This window comes from Uranotaenia lowii, chromosome 2 (genome assembly GCF_029784155.1).
Source record: "Uranotaenia lowii strain MFRU-FL chromosome 2, ASM2978415v1, whole genome shotgun sequence".
Taxonomy (NCBI): domain Eukaryota; kingdom Metazoa; phylum Arthropoda; class Insecta; order Diptera; family Culicidae; genus Uranotaenia; species Uranotaenia lowii.
Window position 1 is genome coordinate 202,633,512 of NC_073692.1, and position 13,974 is coordinate 202,647,485.

Below are 13,974 nucleotides of genomic sequence, written 5' to 3' on the forward strand. Positions count from 1 at the left end.
GCTCAAATTTGGCATCTGTTAAGCCAAAGAACAATTTTATCCGCCAAGGTTTGAAATCAGAAACATAATCTTTTCAAGGCAACCTTTATTCAAAGTGTAGTTAATTGAAAATCTGTTTTAGACTGAAATTGGACTTTTTTCGAATAAATTACCAGTCTCATCAGTGCCAGAGACTAGTGTTTGAAACTTGAAGTCAGTTTTGGTGCAAACACTCTACAAAGCACGAAAGAATAGTTTTTTACCTGCTTTGATAAGTACTTTTGTTCCCATGTTGTTAGAAGCACACGCTTCCTGCATATGTAAGTGCAAAATTGTTCCACCACTGTTATTTTTTTTGTAAATTCTTTATTTGAAACGGCTCATACCTTTAGGCTTTAAGGAGCCAAACTCGTTTTGTTTGATTACAATTGTGTGCTTATATCTAGTTCACTTTTTTAAGAAAAAAGAAGATAGGTAAGGAAACATAAAAATAAAAAGAATTATAGTCGAAGATCAATAGCTTTTAGGAAAAGGTATATTTCGAACATATAGTCCAAGTCCATCACAGCTAACACATCCCTCACTGGAACGTCGGGTGGTTTTCCTCGGGCCCGAAGGGAATCTATGAAGTTCGCTCTGGTGACAAGGTGGTCCTCACACGACCAAACAATATGCTCGATGTCATGGTAACCTAGGCCGCAACCGCATAAATTGCTGCCAGCAATATTTATACGATAGAGTACCGCATTCAAGGAAGAATGATTAGACATGAGGCGGGAAAATATACGAATAAAATCCCGACTCAAGTTCAACCTATTAAACCAGGGTTTAAGGCTTACCTTTGGGATAATCGAGTGGAACCACCGACCCTTCTCATCCTCGTCCCATTTGCGCTGCCAGTTGATAAGAGAGTTTCTCCGAGCCAAGAAGTAAAATTCGTTGAATACGATTTCACGCTGGTAAATGTTGCCTTCCATCGCTCCCACCTTTGCAAGGGAATCTGCCCTCTCATTGCCTACTATCGAGCAATGTGAGGGGACCCAGACAAAGGTGATGGAAAAGCAACGTCTTGATAAAGTAGTCAATATATAGCGTATCTTTTCGATGAAGTACGGCGTGAATTTTCCTGGTCTTATGGAGCGGATTGCTTCAACAGAGCTGAGACTATCAGTTATAATATAGTAGTGTTCCACAGGTCGAGCGGCGATACTATCCAGAGCGCAATGAATAGCAGCTAACTCTGCGATGTACACAGAACATGGTGACTGGAGACTGTAAGAGGCGCTAAATATTTCGTTGAACACTCCAAATCCTGTTGCTTCCTCTATAAGTGATCCATCGGTAAAGTACATTTTGTCAGCATTGACGTGTCTATATTTAGCTTCGAAAATTCTTGAAATCAAAAGAGGACGATGCGGATCCGGGATTCCACGAATTTCCTGCTGCATAGACATATCAAACTGGACAGAAGAATTGTCGTAGTCAGGGCTACAAACACGAGTGGGAGAATACGAAGAAGGGTTTACCTGCATTGACATGAAAACATGGTATATAGACATAAATCTGGTATGAAGATTTTGCTCAAGTAACCTTTCGAAATTCACAAACACCAATGGGTTCATGACCTCACACCTGATGAGGAACCTGAGTGATAGTAAATTGAATCGATCCTTCAGAGGGAGTATTCCTGCCAAAACTTCAAGACTCATGTTATGCGTTGAGGGCATACAGCCCAAAGCGATGCGGAGACAACGGTACTGGATACGCTCGAGTTTGATGATGTGAGTTTTGGCAGCTGACTGGAAACAGAAACTACCATATTCCTTTCCACCACTGTTAGTTTTCGATGCAAAAAAAGGAGGTTTATTGTCATTATTTCTTTCATAACTCTTAAAGGAGTTGTTGGCCCACTTTGGTGTCTTCAGATATTCGGTGATGCGGTGAGACACCATTTAAAGCATATTTACAGTTTTTCATATTAAAGGTCATTACTTTTTTTTTAATGTTTTTTTTGGCAAACTGTTAAAATTTCAATGAGTTGTGATGTGCTATTTTATGATTTTCGTTGAAAAAATAACAAATATGGTTTTATTTTATTTACAAAAAATCTACACGAATCTAACTCGAAAAGTTAAAATGTTAGTAATCTGAAAAAATACATGTGTTTTTCATTCGTAAAAATGAACAAAATTTTCAATTTTGGGGAAGATCTAAAGACGGCGACAATTGTCAAATAATAAAAAAAACCCATATGCTTTATTTGGTTTTTTCCAGATATATACAATGCGGTTGCGCTAGGAGAACAATGCCAGTAATTAGAAAGCTTGTTAGTGCCGGTCAGGCGATTGTATCCCATTTACCCGAAAACCATTGCCCAGAATGAATTTTTCCCAGAATGACAAATACCCGAAATCAAACCCCAGAATGCACCATTTACCAGAAATTTTTTCCCCAGAATGGACCATTTCCCAGAATTTTTTCCCCAGAATGGAACATTTACCAGAATGGCAAAAATCCCAGATTTTTTCCCCTAGTATTTTTATTTGTTTTTTTTTTCTAATGAATTCTTGAATATTTCATATGATTCGAAATTATTTTTTTCAAAATGATTTTTTAAATGAAACTACAACTTTGAAATTTTCCAACTAAATTTATTTTAGAACCAATATTGTTCTTTGTTTATGGTTTGGGTACTTTAATTGATTCAATGCTTACCATGGTCCTTTAAAAAACCGTTTTGGTATCCGACTCCTCACGTTACGCGTTCGAACTTGAAAGACGTTTTGTCCTTCACGCTGTCGCGTGGCGGACGGGGCTAAGGGATCACCCCTAGCTTTCACGCAGACCTAGGAAGCCCCGGCAGACCTAGACCAATGTCTTAGGGCCGCTGCTTCCGACGACGGGTCGGCGGCCTCCTCGGATTTGGAAGCTTCGGCGGCTTTGTGCCGCCTCAGCCCCTTCATCCTCGTTGGTTGCGGCCTTGCCGCAAAAGAATAAAGTTATGAAACCCCGTTTTTTGGGTAACAATTCCTTTTTTTTAAAATAATTTCTAGTAAGGATAAATGTTTTCAATTTTCTGGGAAATGGTCCTTCTGGCGAAAAAATTTCTGGTACATGGTTCATTCTGGTGAAAAATTTCTGGGAAATGGTACATTCTGGCGAAAATTTTTCTGGGGAATGGTTCGTCTGGGGAAAAAAAATCTGGGGAATGGTTCTTTCTGGCGATTGGAATTCTGGGGATTTTTCATTCTGGGCAATGGTTTTCGGGTAAATGGAGTACAACCCGGTCAGGCATAGAATCTTACACCGATAATTCCACCTCCAAGGAAGTTCATTATTGGAGTAGGGTCTGATTTGTGGGAGCACTAGCCAATACGACGTTTAGTAGAATTGTATAACTACGGAAGACATCAACATGGTCACTAGCTTGAATTGAAATTTTATGTTTCTAGTAATTGATTAGTAGGTCCCCAGTAAACATTTTTGTAGTTATATTTTTATGCTGTTTTGATATACATTATAGAATGGTCGTATGAAATTTCCATCTGTTTTTGAGCCATCTGGTCTGTATGCACTGCTGGTTGCAGAGAGAACATGACGATGATTTTCTCACTTGAAGCTCGCGAGAGGGCAATATCATTTTAAAATTTACAAACATCGCGGACTTTCTATCAGATCCGATTTAAACTGACTTCAGACAACATTTTATACGATCATTTCAATAAGCAGTTGGAGCTGCGATTCGCTACACCATTGTAAACGACTTAGGTTATCATTCCTGATACGATTTAATGTTTGCTGGGTCTTCCAACATTAGCCCTCAGTATTCCGATATTCTCCGGGTTTTTTTTGCATATACAGAAAAAATTATAAGTTATCTAGCAAAACGGTTACAAAAAAAGTTTGTTTTATAGAAACAAACTGAAATATAAGGCTTTTCCGTTCGATCAAATATATACCTATCGGTTTATAAGAACCTTTCTTTTATTCCGACGAAGAAATAAACTATTCGGTGCTGAGTACAACATTTTCAGAATATTTAACGGAACATGTTTTAGTTTCAAAAGTTCAAAATTTGTTATTGACACTATATCTTTAGAACAACAGACAGACTAAACGTTTTCCTACATGAAAACTGTATGACCAAGATAATTTTTGTTTTTTTTTTTCGATTGAAGACGATCTTCGAAGAAAGGTATGGCCCCTGCTGGTCGGCGTGGACCCCAATCAGGTCGACCCGGCACCATCGCTGGAGGAACTGAACAGTCACCCGGAATACAACCAGGTGGTACTGGACGTAAACAGATCTCTGAAACGGTTTCCCCCTGGTATCCCGTACGAGCAGCGTGTCGCTCTGCAAGATCAACTTACTGTTTTGATACTGCGTGTCATTATAAAGTACCCTCATCTGAAGTACTACCAGGTTAGTTTGAACTTTAGAGTTTGGGAAAATTTCTGTCAAACATTTCAATAATGATGTTTTTCCTTTGTAGGGATATCACGATGTAGCGATCACTTTCCTCCTGGTGGTGGGAGAAGAAGTTGCATTCCACGTGATGGAAATTTTGTCCACTAATCATCTGGTTGAGTGCATGCAGGAAACGATGGAACCAACCCAGCGAAGATTGATGTTCATATATCCTCTAGTGCGGAGAGAGAGTGCCAACCTTTGCAGTTACTTAGAGCGGTAAATGCTATTTCGAAATCTCATGAAGAATTTTACAATAAAAATGGAATATTTTCCTTCTAGATCTACCGTTGGAACACTTTTCGCCCTACCCTGGTACCTGACTTGGTTCGGACACAGTCTAAATTCGTACCGTTCGGTGGTTCGACTGTACGATTACTTTTTGGCATCTGATTTTCTCCTGCCCATCTATGTCACATCAGCCATCGTCCTGTACCGGCAAACGGAAATTTTCCAGGAAGATTGCGATATGGCGTCCTTGCATTGTTTATTGTCACAGGTAAGTTGAACACCCAAAGGCCCAAGTTCAAACAGCTATAACTTTGCCAACCACTTTACGGATTTTTATAGAATCTATCTATTTCAATGAAGGTACACCAGGGTAAGTGGGGAAGGTTTTCCGTATAGTCCATCTTTAAAAAATCATTACAAAATTAGCAGTGGATCAATTTTGATCAAATTACGTTCAATGTGAGGCATACCATTTGATAAGCAGAATGAGCAGCTTTTCGAATGAAAAAAAAACGTTTTTTAACATTTACAGTAAGGTTTCAAATCAGGATCCAGCACGCTTACAGCTATCGGAGAGCTGATGGATTCTGTCATTCAAGAAATAGACGCGAAAAAAATGTGGGCGGTCTTTTTCTCGACCTTAAAAAGCCTTGATACCTTAAAGCACGGAATATTGTTGAACAAACTTGAGTGCTATAGCATAAGAGGAATAGTCAACGACTTATTACGCAGCTATATGTCAAAAAGGAAGCAATTTGTCTGCTTAGGAGAAGAAAAGAATTCCCTACAGAAGCTGGAGGTTGGTGTTCCGCAAGGCAGCAATATCGGACCCTTTCTTTTCCTACTTTACACGCCTGTTTGCAGATGACACAGCTCTCTTTTATCCCGCAAAATGTTCCAATATCATTATCAACCATATAGAAGAAGATGTAAGAGTTCTTAATAGTTATTTTTCCGCCAACCTTCTGACCCTGAATCTTGCTAATACAAAATACATGATTTTTCACTCTCTTCGTAAAAAATCGAACCATACAACAACGAGCCTAAACTATCTACTAAGGAGTGTTCATTTAAAAAAAACAGACACTTTGTTTTGACGATGTGTTATTCATTTATTGACTAAAAGTTTTCAACGATAAAATTGGTGCACTTTTCCTCGAACTACCCTCATAAGTCTCTTACAGTTTCCGCCTTGACTTTTGTTCACATTTTCTAGAACTCGTCGATGGACTGTGCTTCCCTATCATCCTCCCGAAGATTGCGCTTAATGATTGCCCAGTAATGCTCTACCAGGCGCATCGCGTTCGTGCTGTTCCGCGCTCCGTTTAGGATGTCTCTGCTTCCTGTAGATCTTAATGTGGTTCCTTCGTTTTATGTATTGGACGGTCCAAACGGAAATTTTCAGTTTCTTGCCAATTCTTCGAACAGAGTTGTGTTCATGTGACAACAAAAGCTTAACACATTTCTTCTAGATTTGTGGATTCACTGTTCCTCTTCTGGTTTCGGATCTTGGCAAATCTTCAAGAGTATGGTGCTCTCCAAACTTCCTGATGATTTGATAAACCGCATACTTCGATCGTTTCACAAGCTTTGAAATATTTCTATACGATAGTCCATCTGAGCAGTACATTTGAATTAGAAAAAGGTTTCTTTATCAATTCGTCCCATTTTACGAAATCCAGTCGCTTTCTCACAAAAAAATATGTCAGTGCTTTGTCAACAAACTTTTATACACGAAGGAACCAGTTTTATCAAATTTGGATTCAACGTCAACTTTTTATCGCAACATCTAGATGTCCTTTTTATAAAATGAACACTACTTACAATAATAGAAAAGGTAACACACTTCAAGTACTTGGGAATAACTCTAGACGAAACTTTTTCTTACCGCTTCCACATTGATCAATTGCAAAAACAAATATCATCTTTTAGCGGTATTTGACGGAGATTAAAATCATTTGTCCCACGTCATGTTTTACTGAAATTCTATTTTGCCTTTATACACTCCCGTCTATATTATTTGATAGCGGTTTGGGGTAGAGCGCCATTGTCTCTCCTCTCTAGTTTACAAACCCTCCAGAATCGTTGCCTTAAAACAATCTAAAATATAATCTTCCCCGTCTTTACCCAACCAATTTACTTTATTCCGATGGATCTCATAACATATTACCTCTCTCTATAGTCTATACTGTGCGATTTGCAAATAGTAATTTACGTATTCGATAATCTGCACCAGAGGTGCAAAGAGATCCCTACATGTAGCATGCAGCGCACGACTTTTAGCCGATTCTAACAGACCGACGTCAGCCACGAAAGAATCGTCTTGCAAAGTTGCAGACTGATTCTTTCTCCCTTATGTGCAGAACGTCGAACGTGTCTGCAAGTAAAAGCCAACCGCGCGGTAAAATCCTTTGACTGCACGTTCCGAAAATTTCAAACCAGAGGTTTGCAAGCCCGAAGATAAAATCCCTTGAGCCGAACAGAAAGAATCATTTCCGAAGATAGCTACAGTCTGCAAGTTGCTTGCATGCAGCGCGATGATGCGATGTACGTTTGCAAACTTGCAAGTTACAGACAGAACCGTAGACCCGTTCTTGTGCGGTTCGATTTGATCCACCCCAACCCAACCTAAAACCGAACCGAATCCATGGCATGGAGGAAGAAAATGATAGGCCGAGGTGCCGTCGACTATCCATTCAGTTGCCGTTCAGCCAGCGAAGCGGCATGCCTTACGACCAGAGATGCCAATGTGCCTGATTTTTCAGGCGTTGCCTGATTTTTCAAGGCTCTGCCTGACAACCTGATAAGCCATCGATTTTCCCTGATTTTTGAAAATATGCCTGATTTTGCCTGATTTTTGCGAATGTCATTAAAAATGGGTAGACACTGGAGTAGGTACCATAGTTGAAGTGAAAAAGTGAAAATATGGCTGAATCAAAGCAATCGAAAGATTCCCGTTAATTCTTATTGAAAAAGAGAATTGAAGGGATTGCTTTGATGCAGCAGAATTATTCAACTAAGTAGGCTCACAACACATATTTGAGTGAAAATGTGGAGCGATGACCAAAAAAAAAAAAAAAGGTCATCACTTTGAGCGAAATTTCCGTTACTTTTACGTAGCCTGATTTTGCCTGATTTTTAAAAATAAATGTTGGCAACCCTGCTTACGACAAGAGCAAGGACATGTTGAAGTTGTTGTTGTTGGTGCCTTCGTGTTCGTTTCGTTTTCTTCTAAGACGGATTCGAAAGGAAGTGGTGCCCAAATTTTATTTGAATTTTCAATTATCATACCAGGGTGATTGATATAAATCATCAAAGCAAATACAAGCAAATTTGTTTTGATTATAACTTTGTCATTTTACAAGTTATTTATGAACACAAAGTTGTTAATTAAAACTGATCCAAACTCTGTTGGAAAATCATCTATATTGTTTTATAACAGAGCTGCCTTAAAATTCTTTAAAGTTTCGTTCCGAAAAATTCAATCGATTCTCCAAAGGCAGGATCACTTGATTAGTAGGATCACAGATTAAATTGTGTGAATTTCAATTTTAGAATTCAGTTTCATTTGCTTAGACATGTATAAGAATCACGTCATCTTTACCAAGTTATCTACAGTTTTTACAGAAAATTTTTACAGATCGGTACAAAACTCAATAGAAATTCAGTGCTTGCTCGTCGTCATTCCAACCTTGAACTCAAAAACTTCACACACTGTTTGATTCGAATCTTCTGTCAAAGTTTTATAACTTGTTTTTAATTAATTTCGCGTCCTGAACTCGAATTTTTGGTCAGATTTTGTCTATCGCATCCAGTATTACTGAAAAGGCTTTTAAAAATCAGTGCTATGATAAATCAATCACTGTCTATATATTATTTTTTACTTCTTTGCTGAAGACTGTAAAGCGTTTTAAGTTATACTTTGAAAAATATCTATAATTCATTTTGGTATAAAATTTCATCAGAATTTCGTCTCAACAGAAGGAAGAAAAAAATTCTTTTACTTCAAAGCCAAAATTACTTGCAGTCTTCGTAGAAACTTAAATTTTAAAAATCTTACTCAACGGTTGCTATTTATCTCAGATATTACGAAACTGCTTATAAAAAGCTGGACGTTTCACGGTTAAACATATCACGCTTTCGCCCATCAATCAGTCAATTGCATAATCTTCAAAATAAGAAGTATGGAAACTGAATAAATTATTGATTTATGTTTCAAAGTCAGCAACTTATGTACTTTTTATCAAAATAAATTGACTAAAGGATTAACATGAATGAACATTTTCATACAAATCGGAATTTTTTATTCAAGTTTTTAAAACTGTTTGCGTATCTTTCGTAACGAACTTTTGAAATCTGCCACTTTTAAGTTTAACTTCGCGAGAACTACTATGAAGAATTTTTGCAAAAGGCTTTGATAAGTATCTCAAATATCAAAATTTAAATAAAACAAGTCCAAAAAAGTAGATTTTCAAACAACTGCTGAATCACATATTTGAAAAACGCTGAATCACATTAAAAAAAACGCTTTGATACGAAATATGAATTAATGGCATGAAATCAAATAACATCGCGTTTAAAGGTTGAAGTGACAGTGAGCACTTAGCTTATTTAATAGAACTATGAACGGTAATGTGTATCAACTCCATTTCATTTTACAACGGTGACCAAAAAAGGCACTCAGCTCGATCATTTTATGTTAACCTGATTTTCTTTGATTTTTCTTTTCAAGCTCCTTGAATTTGTGAATGTTGGCAACCCTGCTCTCAATACTGAATCTTTAATATGTGATTCTATTTTATCAAGTGATCCTATCCATGGAGAATGGATTGAATTTTTCGGGCCGCAGCTGTGTTATAAAACAATAAAGATGATTTTCCAACATTTTTAAGATAAGCTTTTATTAACACTTTTGTATTCATAAATAACTTGTAAGATGACAAAGTTATAATCAAAACAAACTAGTTTTTATTTGCTTTGATGATTTATCTTAAACGCCCTAGAATGATCATTGAAAACTCAAATAAAATTTGGGCACCACTTCCTTTCGAATCCGTCTTAGAAGGAAACGAAACGAGCACGAAGGCACCAACAACAACAACAACTCCAACATGTCCTTACTTCTGTAGTACGGCGGCGCGCCGAGTGTTTTGCAGACAGCCATGTACATACGCTACACACGCACGCTTCGATGGCTGAACGGCAACTGAATTGATGGTCGGTGGCTGTGGCTCTTCGGCCTATCACTTTCTTTCTCCATGGATTCGGTTCGGTCGGTCCTAGGTTAGTGGAACGAATCCAACCGCACAAGAACGAGTCCACCGTCCTGTAACTTGTAAGTTGCAACTTGCAAATTTGCAAACGTACATCGCATCATCGCGCTGCATGCAAGCAACTTGCAGACTGTAGCTATCTTCGGAAATGATTCTTTCTGTTCGGCTCAAGGGATTTTATCTTCGGGCTTGCAAGTTTGAAATTTTCGTAACGTGCAGTCATCGCGACTTTTACTTGCAGACACGTTCGACGCTCTGCACGTAAGGGAAATAGAATCAGTCTGCAACTTTGCGAGATGATTTTTTCGGAGCTGACGTCGGGCTGTTAGAATCGGCACTGCATGTTTCATGATGGGATCTCTTTGCACCTCTGATCTGCACTCGTCTAACCATAACCTAAACTTGATATTTAATGCGGGCCGGAGAGTTCATAAAACCCGTCAATCTCACCATCTAATCCGCAGCACAGCTTCTACTTGTCGTAGTCAACGTCGAATTTCTTTCATTGGCCCTACGAAGTTCAACAGCCTTCCAGAAGATATGAAAAACAGTTCCAATAGAAACATTTTTAAGATCAAACTAATGCAATACTTCAAAGTAAACCTAAACCAGTACCAACCACTAATTTAGCAATTTTTTATTTTGATAATTTTCCTGGCAGTAAATTTAGTCCTAATAATTTAGTTTTAGTTTTCATTCTCAATTCTTATAAATATATAATTAATGTATAAATAATTAGAATGAATCTCTTCAAACGAGTATTCTTCCACTGAGATTCATTGAGTAAAATTCTTTTATGTTTTTTTCATACTTCCTCGTACATAGTAAATAATATTTTTTAAGTTCTCAGTATGATTAAAGTTTGTCCGCGTTCTGAGTTTTTAATGTTATTTTCTTGTTTGCTACCAGACATGCTGAGAAAGTTAGCGTCCATTACCAGGGGGCTCAAATGAGCTTTTTGGTATGGGGGAGTGTGGTGGGCCGCCAAGATAAATTATAAAAAAAACCTGTGGGTATCGATTTTTGAAAAGAGCCTGTACGCAGAGACCTTTGTTTTGAGAAAAACGCATTCTAGATTTGAAAAAATTAAATCAATTTCCTATTTAACTTATTTATTTTTTTCTTTCATTTTGTTATTTTGTCTATTCGCCAAATTTCAGCGCCCTTTTGAATTGCAGAATGACTGTTCGTCTTTTGGATACTCATTCAAGGAGCAATCTTATAATCACTGATTTGTGCATCTCCTCGTCCTGGAAAAAAAATTCAAAAACTAGCCCTTTTCCTTTCCGAAATAACTATTGGCCTTTTTGTTCGCGACGAAACTTTTTCGAAAAATTAACGAATGCAATAAGTTTTGCTTCTACAGAGTAAACGGGAATCTACGAGTTCGGTAATTTATTTTAACGGGTTCTGCAATGGTGACAGTTTTGTAAATCGAATAATTGATTCATCAAACTTCGTTAATTAGTGATTGAATTGCCGAAATTTGTAGATTTCTTGTGCAGAAATATTCAAATTTCAATCCTCGGTAAAAAGCGACGTTTCATAAGAATAAAAAGTAACCGGAAATCTACGAGTTCGGTCATTTATTTTGCCGAACATGTTTTGTAATGGTTCTGATAATTTTCTACGAAAAATACCTGCCATAATCATAGTCCAACCGGTTATAATAAAAAAGTACCGAACGGATAAACGAAAACCGTATGTTGAGAATTCGGTAAAAACAAAATTCCAAGTTCGTCGATTCCCGCTCACTGGGAAAGGTGATGGATCTGGCGTTCCCTTTTTTCGTTCTTGAGCCTTATTCTTATAACAAAAACAGGGGTAGGGCATTCAAATTAATTTCTCTTGTAGTTTACTTTGTTTTGCTAACTTAATTTTTGTATATTTTTGCAGCTGCCTGAAGATCTACCATTCGAATATTTATTGAAAAAAGCCGAGGAGCTTTACCGAAAATATCCCCCTAAAATGATTGAAAAAGATGTGACCAATATGATTGCTAAAGAGTAAGTTATCTTTCCTCATTTTCTGTCCGTCAATTTGAAAAATGTTTTTTTCGTTTTCAGAAAACAACAACGCCTCAAAGAGGAGCGGGAACGGGAACGGCGAAAGACGTACGGTGTTGGGAAACCAGGCCCAGCATCGTTCATCAACCGCCTGTGGCCGTATCTGCACATTTCAAGGCGGTCCTTCTACTTCACGACGGCATTTTCGATACTGGTTGGCGTATGTGCTTACTACTACCGTGACCAACTGATGTCGCTCTCGGCGGTCAGATGAGTCGAGTTGTTCCGGCGGATTCCGTCGACTTTCACCGTCGTTACTGGTCCCTACCTTATGGGAGCAACTTCTATCGGGGCCTCGGTACGGGAGCAATAGAGATAGCGAGCCCGATTGTATTGAACCAAACATTGCTGTCTGCTAATTTTGATAATGATTACAAATTCCCCGTGCGAGAAATCCGACGCTCGAACTCATTAAATTTTCTACGATCAAAATGTGATTATTCTCTAGTAATGTAACATAAATTTCATCAAGCCAAAAGTAGTTTTGCTCTGTTATCCAGTCATCTCGTTTCATTTCATGGTGTAAATAAGTGTGCATATTTCCTAAGTTATCATGAGTTTTTATTTTAAGTTTCATCAGTAAAACTAGCAAGCATCTTTAGAATAATTTTTGAAATAGTCTATAGGCAAGTGCACTGTTGAATTTCAAACTGAAACATGGTGGATTTATTGGAAAAACTTTATTTAATATTGTTGGTATTTTTGAAGCATGCAAATAAATTATACTATATTCTCAAAATTGAGTATTCTTTTTCCTCGGGAAAGAAATTTTACCTTCAGGTCGACTTCTTTCTTCTTGATTGTTTATCTGGATTCCAGACAACTGTCTTTTTTCAGATTTCGTTCATATCTATTGCCAGCATATTCCCAATATATCTTCAGATACGCTGCCGACTTCCAAATTCTATTGTCTTTAGATGACACCGTTTTTGTAGATATAACGTAGACCACGCCCTCTTTTCCAAATAATGGCAAATTTTGCTGGATCTATGGAAGAAAAACGGATTCATTTGGATGGATGATTGGATCTGAGGATGCGATTATACTAGATCTGTTTTACTATTACTATTTTTATTTATTTTCGTAGTATTCCGTCTCACGACATAACTTGACGAACATAATTCCTAAAACTTACTCGGTCCATGGCAACTGTTCTCCAATTTCTCGGACATCTCACATTCGCCACGCTCCACTTGGTCTAACCATCTTGCTCGTTGCGCCCCCGCTCGCCTTGTTCCTACCGGATTCGTAGGGAACACCTGTTTTGCAGGACAGTCGTCCGGCATTCTCAAAACATGTCATGCCCAGCGTATCCGGCCAGCCTTCACCACCTTCTGGATACTGGGTTCGTCGTAAAGTCGCGCGAGCTCGTGGTTCATCCTTCACCTCCAAACTCCTTTCTCCCGCACGCCTATAAAGATGGTTCTTAACACTCGTCACTCGAACACTCCGAGTGTAAGCAGGTCCTCCTCGAGCAATATCCATGTCTCGTGCCCGTAGAGAACAACCGGTCTAATGAGCGTCATATACAGGTTACACTTCGTGCGAGGGCTAAGTCTTCTCGACCGCAGTTGCTTGTAGAGTCCATAGTAGACACGACTTCCGGTGATAACTCGTCGATAAACATTCAAAAATTATTCAAATAAGTCAGTGTAACACAGTTTTTCGAGCAGGGTTGCAATCCGTCAGCGTCATGAGGCATGAAGGTGTGAATGTTAAGACTTTTGGTCCGTCAAACTCATTTCACTGTTCCTCAAATGGGTTACTTTTCGTTTGCCGATCACTCATTTCCAGTCGTGTAAGCTAAAAAAAAAATTCAAAGTCAAGCACTCACGAAACTCATTTAAACGACCGAAGACGAACAAGAAACGCATTTATTGTTATTAAATATTGCTCCTGCCAGCAAACCCGTCTTAAGTTTGTTATTGCTATTTTTGCTCCCTGATAGGAGCCGAAC

The 13,974-nt window shown here is 38.2% G+C and overlaps 1 protein-coding gene across 1 annotated transcript in view; it reads left to right on the forward strand.

Moving 5' to 3' along the window:
- Window positions 1-12,756, forward strand: part of LOC129744099 (TBC1 domain family member 20) — a 30,898-nt gene extending 18,142 nt beyond the window's left edge. The window contains exons 3-7 of the mRNA XM_055736461.1: window positions 4,158-4,402; window positions 4,473-4,666; window positions 4,730-4,946; window positions 11,848-11,957; window positions 12,018-12,756. Coding sequence (XP_055592436.1) covers window positions 4,158-4,402; window positions 4,473-4,666; window positions 4,730-4,946; window positions 11,848-11,957; window positions 12,018-12,231 — 980 coding nt within the window. The 3' untranslated portion in view covers window positions 12,232-12,756. The remainder of the gene's footprint in view (window positions 1-4,157; window positions 4,403-4,472; window positions 4,667-4,729; window positions 4,947-11,847; window positions 11,958-12,017) is intronic.
- Window positions 12,757-13,974: the final 1,218 nt, after the last annotated feature.